Source organism: Callithrix jacchus, chromosome 15 (genome assembly GCF_049354715.1).
Source record: "Callithrix jacchus isolate 240 chromosome 15, calJac240_pri, whole genome shotgun sequence".
NCBI classification, from domain to species: domain Eukaryota; kingdom Metazoa; phylum Chordata; class Mammalia; order Primates; family Cebidae; genus Callithrix; species Callithrix jacchus.
The window spans coordinates 81780150-81800367 of record NC_133516.1 but is presented as its reverse complement, the minus strand read 5'-3'; the positions used below and the strand labels follow the sequence as shown (position 1 = coordinate 81800367).

Here is a 20218-nt window from a genome sequence, read left to right as displayed (position 1 = left end):
GTTGTAGGGATGTAAGGAACAGCATCCGAAAGGAGCACAGGGCAGTGGTCCCCTGGGCCTGTCCCCCAAAACTGTTCTGTTCTCCTAGGCTCCTGGGACTGTGATGGGATAGGTGGCCTCAAAGATTTCTGAAATGCCTTTTTTCTATTGTCTTGACTGTTAGTTCTTTGCTCCCTTACTGGTCATGCTAATCTCTTTAGCAAGTAGTTGCTTGTATTTCTCCCTGAAAACACTCTTCTTTTCCACTACATGGCCAGGCTGCAAATTTTTCAGATATTAATCCTCTGCTTCCCTTTTAATTATAATTTTGTCCTTTAGGTGATTCCACTGTGGACATAATTTAGTGTAAGCAGTTAAAAGTAACAATGCCACTTATTGAGCACTTTGATGCTTAGAATATTTTTCTGTCAGATACTCTAGGTCATCATTCTTAAGGTTAAACTTCCACAGTGCAGCCAAATTTTTGCTACAGTGCACCAATGCAACCATGTTCTTTGCTATGGTATAACAATGGGGATCTTTGCTACAGTTCCCAGTAGGTTCCTAATTTCTCTCTGAGACCTCATCAGCATGGCCTTTTCTGCCTGCATTTCTGTCAGTATTTTGGTCACAACTACTTAACCAATCTCTAAGAAGTTCCAAACTTTCCCTTATCTTTTTATCTTCTTTTGAGCTCTCCAAACTCCTTCAACCTCTGTCCATCACTCATTTCAAAAGTGCTTCCACAATTTCAGGTATCTTTATGACAACACTCGCTCCTCAACTAATTTTCTGTTTTACTCTGTTTTGTGTTGCTATAAAGGAATACCTGAAGCTGGTAATTTATTTATTTATTTTTTTAAGTTTATTTTGTTTACAAGATTGGGCATCTGTATGTGGTGAGAACCTCAGCTGTTTTCTCTCATGGTGAAAAGTGAAGGGGAGCTGAGTTGGTATGTACAGAGATTACATGATGAAAGAAGAAACTGGAGAGAAGGAGGAGGCTCCCCAGGCTCTTTTTAACAACCAGCTCTCAAATAAACACAAAGGGAGAACTCCTTCGACTCTGAGATAGGATATTAATCAATTCATGAGGGATCTGCCCCCATAAGCCAAACACCTCTCATTAGGCTCCACCTCCAACAGTGGGGACTGCATTTGAAGATGAGGTTTGGAGGGGACAAACATCCAAACCGTAGCACTCCCATTGAAAAAAGTCAAACTTTACTTTTATATTAATATTTATAAGGATACTAAATAAATATTTACCATTGTATGTAGGTAAAGTGCTTAGTTTATATAAGCTTTAATGAATTAACTAAGTCAGCTTGTTATATAATAGTTTCAGATTAATAGAATTCATTGTATCTATATTAGCAAAGCAGTGCCACTGTGGAATGTTGGAATTATGAGAAGTAAATTTTGAGTTTTAGTAAAATTTTACTAATATCGATATTACATTTTATAAACTACTATTATAAAAAGAGCATTTTTGTTCATACAATCCTTGTTTTATGATACTGAAAAAAAAGTGAAATTTTTAGTAAATATTTAGAGACATTTTAGGGCTTTATCAAAATTATTTTTTATTTTACCTTTGTAAAATAACACTGATATATTGTCTTTATCTATTAGTTTTCCAATCTTTGAAAATCCATATCCCATGGACATTCATGAATCACCAGTTACATGCACAGCATACTTTGCTGATTGTCCTCCGGATTTGATTCTAGTACTGTATTCTATAGGAGTCAAGCATAAAAAACAAGGCTACAGTAATAAGGTAAAAGTAGAAATTATAAATAACTTTTCTTGTATTCATATCACATGGCTATACTTTTTCCCATTGCTTTATTTTCTGAAATTCCATACAGGAGGACTTGAACTAAATTCTTTTTAAGTTATGAGCCAACATCTATTAAAGACATAACTTCTTAAATTCAAATTTCCTAAATGCTACATAGCTTTAAGCCTATAGAAATATAAATTTCTTAAATATTAGGTATGTAATTATATACTGAGATATACTTATCTATTATATGTATTTATATACTAAGTATGTACTTTAATATATATTCGAGTCATAAAATAACCTTTATTTTAGATGAAAGATTATGTTTTAAGAAAATAAAAAGACTCAAGTCTTCTCAGTTTATAATTAAATTAATGGTTTGGGACACATAATTATTAAAAGTCACTTGTTAAATAACATTTTAGAGTTTTTGTTATAGTTAACTACAAGATTCAAATATTTACAATTGTAACAGATCATCTATTATGATTTCTGTTATTTTCCCAGGTCTGTTGGTATGGACAACTTTGAGAGATGCTATTTACATAGATTCTATGTTAAATGGCACCACAGTAGTTTGGTGGTACACAGACTATATGACACATGTAGCAACACTATATTTGTACAATTAAAAGTACTTCTTTTATTTGTTTATATAAATGTTAAGATTGGTTAAAATCTATATTTTTAAGGGAGATGGAATTGTACATTTAGAGGTGTTTGTTCAATGAAAGAATTAAAAGACAGCTATACACTTCATTCTTGATTATTTTACAGTTATTTATGTGTAAGTGAACTTTTTATCATTTTAAGATATTTTCATTTTAAACTTCTAAGTCATTTAAACAGAAATCTAAGCAATTTGAAATATATGTATATTTCATATATACAATATACGTATATTGTATATACATATATACAAGAACATATATACAATATATTCTTTCTGGATAATCTATTTAGGAGTGGCCAATTAGTGGAGGAGCTTGGAACCTTGGAGCACAAACATATCCAGAAATTATTATTACTGGGTAAGTAGATGTGTTTTGTGAGTTATTAGTTCATCAACAAAAAGATGTTTACTGAGTCTTGATGCTTTTCCATAATTGTATTATATGCAGAATAATAGTTTAAGTAAAAGTAAAAACATAAGAAGTAGCTTCTATCCAAAGATTCTAATCTTGACAGAAGATATAACCAAACCATTGGAAACATAATAACAGAAAAAGAAAGCATAGATTGCATTGCCAGGAGAATGTCAAAGGGGGAAGTCATCAGATATTAGTCTTCATTGGAAATCACAGAATATTAGCTTTACAAAGACTCTTACAAACATTTATCTATTTTTGCCAAATTCAGGAATCACTGCTTTGTATCTGTACAAGGTGGTTAAATATTCCTCAAAATTTACAGCACCAGAAATAACACTTCTTTGTATGACAACCCACTTGATATTTCAATATTAGGAACAAAAATAGAGATATAGCTAATTATAAATATAAGATTTCAAAGATAATAGGGATCTGCTAATGGGAAAATAGAGTAAATATACTTTTTCCTATTCTTCCCACTAAACAACTAAAAACTCTGGATATTATGTATAAGACAAACATAAGATAACTGGGAAATATGAAGCGTCAGACCAGGTAGGACTCCTACGTCTTAAAGAATAGCACGGAAGTCAGTTTCCTAACTTTTCTTTCTGCCTCATATATCCAAGAATTAGAGCTAAAGAAGTTAGTAACATAGAACTGTGTTGTGATGAAAAATCCCAACAAAATCTAGCTCTTTTTAACCATGGGATGAAGAAAGGGGCAGTGCATCAAGACAGAAAACATTTAGAAAATACTCTTTCTACTTGGGTTTGACAACACACACACACACACACACACACACACACCTTTCCTCCCACACACACAACTGTGGCCCCACCCCAACTCATTCCAGTAAAGGCCAAGTGAAGAGTGTAGACTTCCACCCTTATCAGGGTATAACTAGGTACCCCAACTTCCCCAGAGTGTCAAATAAAGCAAAGTAGGGAGCTGGGGCTTTGCACCATGCTAGATGAAACCACTCCCCATCCGCTTTCCTGTGTCAACAGAGATAAATGAGGAAGAGAGAAGAAAGAGGGTGGGACTGAAAAGTATTGAGGAAATAATGGCTGAAAACTTATCAAATTTAGCAAAACCACATGAACTTTCCGATTCCAGAAGCTAAGCAAACCCCAATAAATCTATACCAATATACATTATCATCAAACTTCTGAATAGCAAATACTAAAATAAAAAAAAAATATTGAAAGCCACAATAGAGAAATGACATCTAACCTATACGGCCAAACCAATTTGAATGACAGCAGATTTTTCATCAGAAACCCTGCCTGCCAAAAGGGAAATGAATGTTTTTGTAGTACTGAAAGGAAAGATCTATCAACCCTGAATCCTATACCCAATGAAAATATCCTTCAAGAATTAAGGCAAAATTAAGATCAAAATCCATCATTTTCAGATGAAATAAACTAAGAGAATTTGTCAACACCAAATCAACCCTTAAAAAATATATAAAGGAAGTTCTGTACACAGAAAGGAAATGAAAAAAAGAAGGAACCTTGGTTCATCAATAAGGAAGAAATAATCCAGAAACAAAAGTATGGATAAATAAAATAGGCTTTTCATGTCTTTCTTTTTAAAAGTATATTTTATGGTTGAAGCAAAGATTATAGTAACAGTGTCCGATGTTACTATAATCACATTGTCTGGGATGGTTCTAAATGTATACAGAGGAAATATTTAACACAATTATAAATGGGAAAGGGTACAAAAATGTAAAGGGTGTTAAGGCTTTTATATATTTCTTGAACTGGTAATAGGATGACACTGGTAGAATGTGATAAGTTGTGATACAATGTAATGCCTAAAAAAAACTTTTTGAAAATTATGCAGAGGTACACTTAAAAACACTACTGACACAGCAAAATGGAAGCACTTTAATAATTCAAGTAACAGGAAGGCAAAAAAAAAAAGAAAAAAATTATATGATATTCTGCATCCCTAACTATATGCTATCTGCAATATACTCACTTTGAATATAACAGCATAGATAATTTGAAAGAAAAAAGACAGAAAAAAATCTATAAAAAAAATTAATGGAGAGTGACATCAACAAGGTGGTAGAATAAGAAGCCTAGATCTTGTTCTCCACAGACACACTCACTTTATAACAATATATGGTCCAAAAAGACATGACAACTTCAGAAACCATTTAGGAAATCACAGTACCCCAGACAAGGTCAAAACCAAGAATGTTCATATTGAAACTACTCAACCAAAGAACATTACTAATAATGAAACTGTTCCACCTCAGATTATCAGGCATTAGATTCTCATAAGATGCATGCAACCTAGATTCCTTGCATGTGTGGTTCACAATAGGGTTTGCACTCTTATGAGAATCTAATGCTGTCCCTCATCTGACAGGAGGCAGAGCTCAGGCAGTAATGCTCACTCACCTGCCACTGACCTTCTGCTGTGTGGCCTAGTTCCTAACAGGCCATGGACTGGTACTGGTCTGTGGTCCAAGGGTTGTGAACCCCTGACCTAACATGTTACTTATCCTGGAACAGGGTCCATGTGTGCTTAAGCAGATTATTTTTCTCCTATTGATAGGTGTAGTGTTTTGTATCTCTGTTAGGCCCAATTGGTCTGAGGTGGAACAGTTTCATCCAGAATCCATCTCTCACCACCCGCTGTCTGTAGAAAAATTGTCTTCCACAAAACTGGTCCCTGGTGCCAAAAAGGTTGGAGACTGCTCTGTTAGGCCACACATCCGTAGATGCACATTATTAGTAATGTTTTTTGGTTGAGTAGTTTCAATATGATTATATTCTGTATATTAAATCTATGTTACATACATTGTTATTTTCATATCAAATATTAAACGAAAAATAAAATAGAATTAAAGTTTGTTGGGGTATGTAGAGTCTCAGACCAACATGCTGCAGAATTTTTTAGTAATAAAGTTTAAAAATATCTAGTTAGTGTATAGAGTACAGAAACATATGAATTCACTCATAGCATCTTTATTTGTAATAACCAAAAACTGAAAACAACCCAGATGATTTGTTGAAGGGGTAGAGTATTTAGCAATAAAAAGAAACAAATTATTCATACATGTAAGAAAGATTATCCTCAAAAACATTATGCTAAGTGAAAGATGCAGACATAAAACAGTAGGTGGGTTCCACTTACATAAAAATTCTAAGAAAAAAAGAATCTACATAGGCAGAAAGTAGATCGTTGTGAATCTACTGAGTATGGGAAAGAGGGTTGCATATTGCCATGAGGTAACTTTTTGGGATGATAGAAATGTTCTAAAACTGGATGATGATGTGATGATGTCAATGTGACAACTGAGCAAATTTATTAAAAATTATCAAACTGTACACTAACAATGGGTGAATTTTATAGTTATGTAAATTATATCTCAATAAAGCTATTAACAAAGTAGAGTAAGCCACTCAGTGACTAACTTTCTCTCAAAAAGTAAATCAGTTGACCACATACATATGGTTCTATTTATGGACTCTCTACTATGTTTCATTGATATATGTGTCTATTTTTCACCAGCACAAACATTTTATTGTAGCTTTAGGGTGAGACTTAAACGTTATGTAGTTTGAGTTCTCCAACTTTGTTTTTATTTTTCAAAATTGCTTTGGCTGTTCTAATTTCTTTACTTTTCTTTTTAAAAAATTTCAGATTTTATTTTAGATTCAGGGATATACGTATAAGATTGTTACATGGGCATACTGGACACAGGTAGTGAGCATAGTACCCAATAGGTAGTTTTCAACCCACATCTTTCCCCTCCCCACTCTACTAGTCTGCAGTGTCTATTCTTTCTGTGTTTATGTTTCTGTGTTTAGCTCCCAATTATATGTGAGAACATGTGGTATTTAGTTTTCTATTCCTGCTCTGGCTCACTTAGGATTATAGCCTTCAGCTCCATCCATGTTTCTGCAGAGGATGTGATTTCATTCTTTTTTATGGCTGTGTAGTATTTTATGGTATATATGTACCACATTTTCTTTATCCAATCCACTGTTGATGGGCACCTAGGTTGATTCCATGTGCTGTATCATAAATAGCATGGCAATGAACATATGAGATTGCATGTGCCTTTTAGGTATAATGATTCAATTGTTTTGGTTATATATCCAGTAATGGGATTGATTGCTGGGTCAATGGTAGCTTTATTTTAAGTTCTTTGAGAAATCTGCCAACTGCTTTCTACTTTCAGCAGTGGTTTAACTAATTTACATTCATACCAATAAGGTTTAAGGATTTCCTCTTCTCTGCCATCTGGCAAGCATCTGTTACTATTTGACTTTTTAATAATAGCCATATGACTGCTGTAAGATGGTATCCTGTTGTGTTTTGATTTTCATTTCTCTGATGATTAGTGATGATGAGCACTTTTTCATGTTTGTTGGCTGTTTGTATGTCTTCTTTTGAGAAGTATCTGTTCATGTCTTTTGCCCTTTTAATAGGGTTATCTGTTTGTTTTTTGGTTTGTTCAAGTTCCTCACAGATTCTGAATATTAGATATTTGTCAGATGCATAGTTTGTAAATATTTCTCCCATTATGTAGGTTGTATGTTTGATCTGTTGAGAGTTTCTTTTGCTGCAGAGAACTCTTGAGTTTAATTAGGTCTTACATGTCAATTTTTTGTTTTGTCACAATTGTTTTGGAGGGGTTGGCCATAAATTATTTGCCAAGGCTGATAACAAGAAGGATATTTCTTAGGTTTTCTTCTAGGGTTTTAGTAGTTTGAGGTCTTACATTTAAATCTTTAATCCATCTTAAGTTCATTTTGTATATGGTGAAAAGTAAGGGCCAGTTATCCTGGCACCACTTATTGAACAAGGAGTTCTTTTCTCATTGTTAGTTTTTGTCAGCCTTGTCAAAGCTCAAATGGTTGGAGGTGTGAGGCTTTATTTCTGAGTTTTCTCTTTTGTTCCATTGGTCTATGTGTCTGTTTTAGTACCAATACCATGCTGTTTTGTTTACTGTAACCAAGTATAGAATAGTTTGAAGTTGAGTAGTGTGATGCCTCCTGCTTTGTTCTTTTTGTTTAGGATTAGTTTGGCTATTCAGGCTTTTTTGGTTTCATATGAATTTTAGAATTTTTTTTTTCTAATTCTGTGAGGAATGATGTTGGCAATTTGATAGCAATAGTGATGAATCTGTACATTGCTTTGTGCAGTATGGCCATCAGTTTGTTTATTTCTACAAAAAGTTGTTTTACCGTATTTGTGATTATATTAAATTTATATGTTATTTAAGGGAACAAATATCTAATAAGTCATACAATTTTCAATAATATGTTTTATATCTCCTTTTGTTAATGCCTTAGTTTTTGGTCAACATCTTAGAATTTTCAGCATACAGATCTGGCACAAATTATGTTAGATTTTATCTATTTTTTGGTTTTGGCACTGTTGTTAGTAGTAATATGTTGTTACTTAAATTTCCAAACGTCTATTGCTATTCAATGGAAATACAATTGATTTTTGTATGTTGATATTGTGTCTTACAATTGTGCTACTCATTTATGAATTCCAGTATTCTTTTTGTAGAATCTCTGGGATTTTCTACATAGCCATATAATCTGCAAATAGAAACAATTTTGTTTCTTCTCTTTTAGTCTGTATGCCTTTTATTTATTTTTCTTCCCTATAGCAGGGGTTACCACCTCCAATAAGATGTTGAATAAGAATGGTGAGAGTGAACATTTTTTTTTTTGCTCTGTTCCTGATCTTAGGGAAAAACATTCAATCTTTCACTATTATGTTTGTTAGTAGATATCCATAGTTTGTTCCTACACATCTTTTATCTGGTTATAGAAGTTCCTCTGTTCCTAGTTTATTGCAAGTTTTTTATAAATGAATGATAAATCTTGTCAAATGCTTTTTCTGCATTTATTGACATGACTATATGGCTTTTCTTTTGTAATCTGTCAGTATGGTGAATTTTAATGTGGTAGTTGATTTTTTTTAATGTTTAATTGGTTCGCATTCCTAAGAAAACCCAGTCATGATTTATTATCCTTTCTATATATTACTTGATTTCCTTGCTAATATTTTGTTGACAATTTTTATGCCTATTCACATGAGGAATATCGGTTTGTAATTTTCTTTTCTTGTAATGTTTTTATCTGGTTTTGGTGTCAGGGTAATGCTGACTTCATCAAACGTATTGAAGTATTGAAGAAGACGGAAGTATTTTATCCTCTTCTATTTTCTAGATGAATTTTTATAGAATTGACATTTTATTATTATCAAATGATTATGCAACTCTAGATATATTTGGTGATTTGCTTTTATATTTTGAAACTTTAATTTTGCTATGATATTCAATTCATATTTATAGTAATATCAAAATTATCTATCTTTTTTATTGAATATAAATAATTTTATATGAAAATATGTTGTTCACTTTCCACAGGCCATTTTTAATTGTTCTTTATTACACATATAATCTTTTACAGTAAAATCTAAGGAATTACTGTTCTTTTTCTAATCTTTAGATTTTAGTATATTGTTTAAGAAGTGAGCCATTGTTTTAAGCTTAGAAATGGTTTAGCATACATTGTGGTGTTTTTGAATCAAAATTTTATTAACAGCAATTCAAATTTTTGTACATTTGGAGTGATTATGATTTTTATTTAGTATACCTTAATTAATGCTAATTTATTTCTCATCTAGTCATGCAGATGGATCAATAAAATTTTGGGATGCTTCTGCAAGTAAGTTTCAAGTTTCTGTACAACAGAAACCAATTGGTTAATATTTACTTATAGCCAGCCACCACTTTTTGGTTTGGACAGTTACCATTTTGGATATATTTTTAGCATACATATAGGACTATTGTTACAAAAATCTATTACCTACATTGTTAGAGCAGTTTAAAGTATTATTTTTACTTCTCTTCTATAATATAAAGTAAACCAGACTAAGTCACTCTTTGTCAGCAACCCATTATATCTACAAGAGGCATGATACATCAGAAAAAGTACCAAACTTTGTCAGATTAACTCTGTTCAAGGAATTACCTTCACCTCCTACCTGTGTGACCTTAGCCAAGTGTTTTTAACCCTCTAGTCTTCACTTTTCTTCCCTACTCATCTACTGCATCCTGCGAAGATCAAATGATTTGATAAGTATAGGAACGCTTATGAAATTCTTGAGAATTATGTAACTTAAGGAATAATAAGTAAGGTATTCTCAACGTTGAAAAACATGAAAAGATACTTAAGACTTCATTATACTCATATATACCCTTCAGAAAAATGTAGTCATGAGAATAGATAAAGAAATGCATATATATAACTATAGGGAAAACAATATGTTAAGAACTCTAAATGCAGTACCCCAGATTCTATTTGCTGTCAGAAATAGGAAAGTCTTTCTGGGACCAGGTAGATCCAGAAAAGATATTTTGATGGGATTAACATTTAGTGTGAGTTTTGGAAGATAGTTAACTTTTGACAGGAATAGGAGTGAAGAACAAGTTAACAGTGACTCTAAGTTTCTGAAGATGAGTAACCAGGAAGATGTAGGTAACTCTTTTGGAAATAAGGAATATAAGATAGCTTTGAATTTTTAGTAACACCAGAAAATTCAAGTAAAAATATACAGCAGGTAGGGAGAATAGAAATGGAAACCAATGAAGAAGCGCATAAAAGTGATGTCTGAAGCAACAGAAATGAATGGCTTCTGAGGAAGACTGCAATAAACCGAAAAGCAGAGGAAGAAGGTGGAATATTGACAATACTCTTATCCCACAAGGTAGAGTTCCTTGAGCAAGCAAGCAAACTATGAGCAGCAAGAGAAAAGGATTAAAAGATTTAAGCCCATGCATTCTGAAGCCCCCTTCTGACCTTGCATAGTAAAAAGCAAGTGCCTAAAGAGAAACTCCAAAAGCCAATAGATTTTCTGTTGATGAATCGTTTCATGCAAATCTGAGTTTGCTCCTGGAACAAAATTCATTGCATAGTGATGTCATTGTTCCTTTCCCAACACCTCAAAGTCATTTTTTGGCTTTTAAAATGTGGAGGACATTTTAACACTTTAATTATTAGAGTGCATAACACTCTTAAATATGCATAATAATATTTTGAGAAGTTACTTTGTAAATATTTTATCACATTCAGAATATAAATTGCAAAGGATCACAGCATGTTTAATATTTTTTGCTGTAATCAAGATTATATCTCCAACTTAATGTATGTCTAAAAAAATCACTTAGTTTGCTAACTGTGAAACACTAATACATAAAGCAAAGTGAATTTGAGTAACTGAGTATATAGTACCATGTATCTTAGTTTTCTATTGCTGAATAATAAATGACCACAATTTAACAGCTTAATACCCATTTATTATCTCAGTTTCTGCATGTTATGATTATGATTATACCTTAGCTAGGTCAAGGTATTTGCTAGGGCTGCGGTTTCATGAGACTCAAGGTTCTCTTCCAAGCTTATGTGATTGTTGGCAGACTTCATTTTCTTGCACATTCAGAGCTCATGGTGACTTGCTGCTTCAAAGCCAGCAAGAGAGAGTGTCTCTTTACCTTCAGGGAGGGCCTCAGTCCCTCTTTTAAGGGGTTCATCTGATTAGGTTAGACTTTTAAAAATAACCTCTTTGTTGATAAGCTCAAAGTCTACTAATTAGGAACCTCAATGATGTCTACAATATCATTTTACTGTTGTCATGTAACATAAATAATCATAGGAATGATACTCTATCTGACCTCAGAAGCCAGGCTGTAGCACCCAGTACAATCCCTTGTGCATTAAATAAATAAATAAATAAATAAATAAATAAAAATTAAAAACCATTTTAGTTTGACATAATTTCAAGCTTACAAAAAATTGCAAAAAAAAAAAGAGAATACTATGAAATGTTTTATACCTTTCAACCAGGTTCTCCAAATATCAGTATATACTACATTTGTTCCATCCGTCTCCCTATCTCTCTTACTCTTTCTCTCTTCCCTCCATACATTTTGCTCTCGCACACATGTACATATATACATATAGCTTTTTTACTTAACCATTTGAGAGTAAATTGGGGACACAATGTTCGTCCAACATTACATACCCCTAAATACTTCACTGTGTATTTCCTACAAACAAAGGCATTAGTTTACATAACCAGATATAGTCATCAAAACCAGGAGATTACAATGACACAACACTATTTTCTAATCTCTGGATTTCTCTGCAAATTAATAGTTTTTACAATAAAAACAAATCCAGGATCATTTGTTGCATTTAGTCATCATGTCTCCTTAGTTTTAAAAAAATCTTAAAAAGTTCCTGAGTCTTCATTTTATGACATTGACATTCTTAAGGAGTTCAAGCCAGTTATTTTATAGAATCTCCTTCAGCGGAAGTTGCGGTGAGCCGAGATCGTGCAATTGCACTCCAGTCTGGGTAACAACAGTGAAACTCTGTCTCAAAAAAAAAAAAAAGAATGTCCTTCAGTCTGGTTTAACTAATGTTTCTCATTATTAGATTCAGATTATGCACTTTTCTCAGAACTCCTGATATTTAAAATTTTACCAAAGGATTATTTGTAGAATCATAGGTCTTTTACAGAGAGTTATCATCATGATCTCTAATGGAAGATATTCTCCCAAATATTCTTGAAAACAGTTCACAAACACAGTTATGATATTATATCTGACCCTTTCTTGACATAGAGCCACTCAGAAAAGATCCCTTCTCAAATAGTTACAGATTCTTGGACTCCCAATAATGCTAGCTGGTAAATTACAATGTTTCTTATCTCAAGGAGTGTCTAAAAATTTGTTGAGAGGAGTAAACCCTCCAGGAATATCATCACCCTCTCTAGCAATCAAAGGCGAAAATTGAGATAAAGAATGGAGGAGTCTCCTCTAGGAAAGAATTATTTTCAATATTTCCATTTTAGACTTTCTGAGCCCCAATATTTTCAACAATAAATTATAATAAAAATACTTCCTACATGAGACTTTTCTGAGACTGATAGAAGAAAGCCACTATATATTCCTTGGTATATAGTGTATTCAAGGAATGTTTATTTTTTCCCTGTGCTCTCCCCCTAGCTACTATACTGATAGGAAAGCACGGCATTGAATGCTTACTAGTTAAAATATAATTCACTTTATCTACTTAGATTTACTTTTGTGGTTTAGCAAATATATTTGGAAAAGCTTTAATAATATTGAATAATTAAGTTTAAATTAAAACATAACTGTGCTTCAATGTCTTATAGTAACTCTGCAGATGCTGTACAAGCTAAAAACTTCAAAAGTGTTTGAAAAACAGAAGTTAGGAGAAGGAAAACAAACATATGAAATTGTAGAGGAAGATCCATTTGCCATTCAGATGATTTACTGGTGTCCAGAGAGCAGAATATTTTGTGTATCAGGAGTCTCTGCATATGTCATAATTTACAGATTTAGCAGATATGAAATTACAACAGAAATAGTGGTAAGTTATTTAAAATTTAACTTTCACACTTATTGTTATTAAAAGAAAGCCACTATCATAGATTTGACTACTACTTGGTATGGTTTTCATCAAGTGTGCAGTATGTGGCCAGTAATAAAACTCATAGGATTTTAAATTACTATTGTTACTTACTATAACATATTAATAAATGGTTTGGCTTAAATGGCCAAAAGAGTTCTCTATCAAAACTTGGTATTTTTTTCAATATCAAAAAAAGCTTAGTTTTAAGTTAATCTCGCTACAAATTAAACATGTCACAATTTTCGCATTTTTCTTTTTTATGTTATGTGAGTTGCATCTACCTGGCCAAAATAAGTCAACTCTACAGCATGATGTTTTGAAATATGTATATATTGTAGAATATATACCTATATATTATTCTGTATATACTAATAAAATATATAGGTTTTGTACATATAGTTATTGATTTATTTTATGTATGAAAATCAAATTAATGCAGGCTTTGTTCTATACTTTTATTAATTTTTAAGTTCATCTGATTTTCATTTTCTCATCAACTGTTTGCCATAAATGATTATTTCGCAGCTACAATAAGGTTATTTTTAGTGATTTTTCTATGTAGCAACATTTTTATGGGGTGGATTTAATTATGGGGCAATCTTACCTAATCTTAATTTTTAAATCAAGGAAATACTCTGCTTATTCAAAATAATGATGATTTTTATGGGATAAATTAATTATAAATGAAGCCATCTGTAAATAACTGTTCTTCTCTACCTTGCCTATTTTACCAGAAGATAAAGATTATTTACTATAGAAATGTATATAAGTGTTTTTCCCTCAACAGCTAAAATTAATATTATCCTTCTATTGCATAGTAGCTAAAAGGCCAGGCATTGGAGTCAGATAAACCTAGGTTTTAATTCTGGCTTTCCCAATAAGTATCTGTGTGACTCTGAGCAAGTCATAAGTCAATAGTAGAATGTGGCTGTGATTCAGTTTCATCATGTGTATAATCCCCTGTGTAAATAAATATGGAAAATAAAAATAAACTTGAAATACAAATACCAATTTCATAGGGTTCTTGTGATGATTGTATAAAGACATTATAATAGTGTCCTTACTGTAGTAAGCACTCAATAATTGGTAACTGTATTGCCACCACTAGAGGTTTTTCTGTAGTTTTAAATTAATTATGACAATAATTTTGGTAATATTCCCATAATGACATTTTTGTAAGTAATAATTTTCAGTCTCAAAAATGCTCATTTTTTACATTATAAAGTAAATATATGTTATAAAATCAGTTCTAATTAAATCATTTAATGCACTTAATGCAGTCATAAAGTACTTAGGTTTAAAAAATTTTTAGTTTAAAAAAGGTTTTTAGGTCACCTCTTTATTCCTATATAAATTATTATATGCTTTTTATAAGTAATTCTGATCTAGCTAAATAAGAACCAAAGTAATAAAACAAACAACCAAAAATATGGAATTTCTTTTGGAAAATTTTTATACTAAAAGGCTTTAAACAGTAATTTTTTCTCATACACATACAAACACACACACTCTACACACACATACATATTTGTGTGTATATATGAAAAAAGTTTAGTTTGCAATTGGAATAACCATAACCGATTTCTCCTTTTGTTATTGTATGTCAAATTGTAATTTATACTGTATCTTAAAGTATATTTATTACATAAAAGCTTTATCTTCACCGAGGTATTTTTCTTTTAATTCTTAAGTTTAAAAATTTACATTTTTGTGATTGCCATTGAACAGTTCATATAATTAACTACTTGATAATTATATTGATAATTAGTATGAAATAGTTCTCAACTTTACTGTAAATTGAAATTGAACGTATTAATTTGAAAAAAACTGTGTGAATGATTCCTAAAAAGTTATCAAATCTTTTAATGTGATTATTTATTATGACTTACATTAAATTAAGACTTGATGATTATTATTGCAACTTAAATTTAAACTTGATTTTTTAAGTCATTAGAGGTACGACTTCAGTATGATGTTGAAGATATTATTACCCCCGAACCAGAAACAAGTCCTCCATTTCCAGATCTGTCAGCCCAGCTTCCTTCTTCAAGGAGTCTTTCCGGGAGCACTAACACTGTTGCTAGTGAAGGAGTAACAAAGGACAGTATCCCATGCCTCAAGTAAGAGTTGCTACCAAATTTTAAAACAATTTTACATGTTAATCATATCAGTCTTTGATACTGTGACAAATAAAATTAAATTTCTCTAATTATTAAGTTGTTGTCAAGTGATCTACAATTCTCCAGGGATTACTCTGGTCTTTTCTTTGAATATCTATAAAGAGGGCAAATTATTTTCATCCTTCATTTACTTATTTATATATTTCCTTCCCAGAAGGACACTAAAGAAAACATGGCTTTGATAGAATGGGAAGTTTAACAGGGCAGAAACTTGGCCACTTGCTTGATACCTTCCAAATGAAAAAGTGTGTTTATGGAGTGTGATCGCTCACGCCTGTATTCCCAACACTTTGGGAGGTTCAGGTGGGAGGAATGCTTGAGGCTAGGAGTTCGAGACCAGCCTGGGCAACATAGCAAGACCCTCTCTCTACAAAAAATTAAAAAATTAGCTGGGTATGATGGCACATGCCTGTAGTCCCAGCTAGCAGGGAAGCTGAGGTAGAAGAATCACTTTAGCCCAGGAGTTTAAGGTTGCAGTGAGCTATGGTCTTGCCACTGCATTCCAGCCTGGGTAACAACAGCAAGACCATGTCTCCAAAAAAAAAAATAATGATTTTTTTAAAAGTATGTTTATGTAATTTTTTTTAGCTTTCCTGGAATCAAAAAGAAAATTATTTACTATCTACTACAAGAATACTATATTAGAAAAAAGAATTTCTCTCCTGATTGCTAGTATATTACACAATCTTTCTTTTTTAAAACTGTTGTTTGTTAATAAACTAAACAAAGATTTGCATCATGTTAAATAAAACCTGAAGTTAAGAAACCCTATGGTAATATTTTATTGTTTTCATGATTTTTAGTAAGAGTATAAATTACTATTTCCTGCTTCTATACCATCAATAAATGTTTCTAGTGTTAGCTGGCTGGAGAATTAAACCTAAACAGGGAATTTCTTTGAGCTGCATATCTACATTTGCCACACACAAAACTTTAGCTAGTTTACTCATTTCTTACAAATATGCTGATGGAAAACTTAGAGATAAGATTTTAGGAGCAAAATTCATACAATTAGCAGATGCTATACTTTTGTAATCATTGATTGTTCTCTCAAAACTTTTAAAGTACATAAAAAGAAGTAAATATAAGCAAATATTACTTGGAGGAAAATCTACAAAGAGGAAACATCATTATAAAATTTTACCTAATGGATATATTTTTGAAAGGAGCATCAATAGTATTTTATAATTGGTTGGTTGTGAAGTATGAGAAAAGAATATCAGTCAAGAAGAACTTTAAGGTTTTTTTTAACTCAATAACTGAAAGAATAAGCGTTGCTGTGAGTTGGAATAAAAAAGGCTACCAGTGAAACAACTTTAAAGAAAACTAGGAATTCAGATGCTAGATATGTTGAACTCTTACATTGGGTGGTAGGTTGTCATTTGTTTTATGGTTATGCTTTATAACTGACATATATGTAACATATATTAGAAAAATAATTACATAATAAAAATAAAATAATCTCAGAAGTGATAAAGGCCAGTTAAAGTTGTGGACCTGACTGGAAGTCCACTTAAAGAATTAACTAAGCAATCATAAGTGGCTCAGTGTATTTTGAGAAAGCTAGAAGGCACCTCCATCTACATGTGTCTGCAATGCCTGGTATTGTATATTTCTGTAGCATGATTCTATGTAAATTCTCAAGATAATTATTGGCCATGTTTATTTAAACTGTATATAACAGAATTGTTTTTGCTTTTAAAGTGTTAAGACACGGCCAGTGCGGATGCCTCCAGGATATCAAGCAGAACTTGTTATTCAATTGGTATGGGTAGATGGCGAACCTCCGCAACAGATTACTAGTCTTGCTGTAAGCTCAGCATATGGAATGTAAGTAATTAAACTTTTTTCTGATTTGTATTATTTAGCTAATATGTTTGATTTTTTTAGTTGATCCTTGCTGAAGTCCTAAAAACAAAAAGAAGCCCTTACTGGATTTTTATTAGATTAAACAATATATAAGAAAAATTTTTTTAATTTACTTTGTGGTTTTTTGTTCTTTCTTGAAGTCAAACCTGTGATAGTGTTCCCAATTTTGATGTTCGTAGGGGATTGTTAGGATTGTATTACACTTATACTTTATTATTTTTCTATTCTGTCTTTTTTCTCTTTATAATTCATTTTGGATACTTTTTGATTTATCCTTTAGAGTTCACTAACTCCCTCTTTAACTGTGTCTAATCTGATGGTAGATCCACCAATGAAGTTCAATTTCAGCTATTTTATTTTTCAGTTCAACACATTTCATTTTATTATTTTTAAACATCCTGTTCTCTTCCTAAATTATCACTCTTTTATTTCTTTGAACATATTGAATATATGCCTTTAAAAGTGTGTTACTTTAAGTATGTGTTTGATACTTCCATATTTGGTATCTAGTCTATATAACATTTCTTAGTTTTGGATTATATTATATTATGTTCATGTATGCCAGTTTGTTTGGTTTTATCTTAGGTGTTTCTGGTTGTTTTAATTGAGAAACTAACATTATAATTTGAGATTTTAGATGATATTTTCCTCCAGAAAGTATCTGCATTTCCTCTGGCAGTCTGGGTTAAGAAAATATTGAATGGTCAGAACAACATAATTCAAGCAAATATCAGATTTTTGAAAGTTGGATTTTATTCCCATTGAATTGTAATTTAATTTCAGTTAATCCTTATTCCTAGACTGTAGCCCTGCATAGAGGTTGTGTCAAACTATACTCCCAACAGCAATGTTTAGAATGTCTACTTTCCTAGCACCTTTTTAACAACAACGTATAATTAAATTTTCCATCCTGGTCAGTTCGTTCAGAGTAGTATGTTATTATAATATCAGTAAAAATTTTCTTATACCTTGAGTGAAATTGAACATCTTTTCCCGTTTTGTGACATGCTGTTTCTATTCTTTGTCCATTTGTCTATAAAGCTGACCTTCCTCATAGAGACTTATGAAAACTGTTTATATATTAGGGGAGTTAGCTTTCTCTTTAATGTAATTTGCAATGATCTTTCCTGCTTTTGTTTGTTTTATGACTTTGTTTAAGGTGGTTTCTACTCTAAAGAATTTTTTGCAACTATATTTTTTGTTATCTTTTATGGCTCTGAATTTGTGTCATATTTTAAAAGTCCCTTCTCTCTTCAAGATAAAAATATTTTAAAAATTACGTTCTTTCTAATATGCTTTTTGTTTCTTTTGTATGTTTAAAGCTTTAATCGATCTAGAATTTATTTAAATATATGATATGAAATAAGTATTAAATTATATTTTTTCCTGATGACTAAGAATTGTGCCAGTACCGTTTCCTGAATACTTCATCTTTCTATGCTTATTTGGAATCTTTTAACAAAGAATACATTCCTTTATATATTTCACTTCTATTTCTGTACTTCCTAAGCTGAGTCTTATAAGCTCCAAGAGAATGCCTTGAAACCATCAGTAAGCGGTACATGGAAAAAAGTCTTATCTTTTTTCTTTAAAAAACTATCTTTTAAAGAGTTTTCTTTAGGGGGATATGGAGGACATATGTGACCATACATATGTGACCATAGAGTATTGAGTGCCTGCTTCTGGACTAGAATATTATTTGCTGGGAAAGCTGGCAATAACAGTTGATGGATGAAGGGAGAGGAAGAATGGACTGTGGGACAGTGTATTGTTTCATTATTCGATATGGTAAGAATATATGATTATTCTCTAGCCCAAGTAATTACCATGAAAATAACTGAGCTCAAGCCATTTTCTGAGTACCCTTCTCTACAGATTGACCTGTAAAGACAAAGGGGCTTCAGAATTCAGAGACTATAAAGATGTGTCACCTGGTTCAGAAGATGAAGGTTGTTAGAATAGATCTGATAAAGAACACATTTCCCTCATGAGGGAACTGTGAAAGTAATTACAAAGCTTCTGAATAATTTACATTTGTACGAAAATGACAACTTGAATATCTATCTCATAGACAGCCTCCACTGCCGAAAAATCCTATTTCATGTGGCTGCTAGAGTAAATTCCACCAAGTGTTAAAGAAATAAATCATACAAGTATTACATTAAATGTTCCTGAGAATTATTAAAGATGAAATCATGTTCATCTCATTTTATGAGGCCAATATAACTTAATGCAAAAACTTGAAAAGGTCATTACAAAAAGAGAACGTTGTAAGTCTATATTATTTATAAACATAGATTTAAAATCTCAATGAAAATATAGATAAATCTAGCAATTAAAAAAGATAAAATATCATAAACAAATTTGGTTTACACCAGGAATTCAAGGTTTTTAAACATTTTAAATGAATAATGAATAAAGTAGAAAAACCATATGATTATCAGGAAAGCAAAAAACAAAAGCATCTAATAAAATTAAATATCCATTTATGACGTCAAAAGAAACTAATGGCTAAAATGAGAAGGAATTTTTCTTTGATACATGCTAGCAAATATGCTCTATGGTGAAATGTTAGAAGCTTTGCCTTTGAGATAAAAACAAGAGAACTGACTTAGTCCATTTGGGCTGCTTAACAAAATGTCTTATAAATGGGTAATTTGTAACAACCAAGATATATTATTCACAGTTCTGGAGGCTAGAAAGTCCAAAATTAAGGTCTCAGCAGATTCAGTGTCTGGTGAGGATTTGCTTTCTGCTTCAAAGATAGCACCTTCTTGCTGTGTTTGCTCTTGGCAGAAGGGTGAACAAACTCCCTCA

The 20218-nt window shown here is 31.8% G+C and overlaps 1 protein-coding gene across 22 annotated transcripts in view; it reads left to right on the top strand.

The window, feature by feature from the left end:
- STXBP5L (syntaxin binding protein 5L) overlaps positions 1–20218 on the top strand; it is a 452700-nt gene that overhangs the window by 279514 nt on the left and 152968 nt on the right. For all 22 annotated transcript variants that reach the window (XM_078352051.1, XM_078352048.1, XM_035274086.3 and 19 more), the window contains 6 exons: positions 1615–1762; positions 2735–2802; positions 9538–9578; positions 13093–13310; positions 15300–15472; positions 17237–17362. In XM_078352051.1, coding sequence (XP_078208177.1) covers positions 1615–1762; positions 2735–2802; positions 9538–9578; positions 13093–13310; positions 15300–15472; positions 17237–17362 — 774 coding nt within the window. The remainder of the gene's footprint in view (positions 1–1614; positions 1763–2734; positions 2803–9537; positions 9579–13092; positions 13311–15299; positions 15473–17236; positions 17363–20218) is intronic.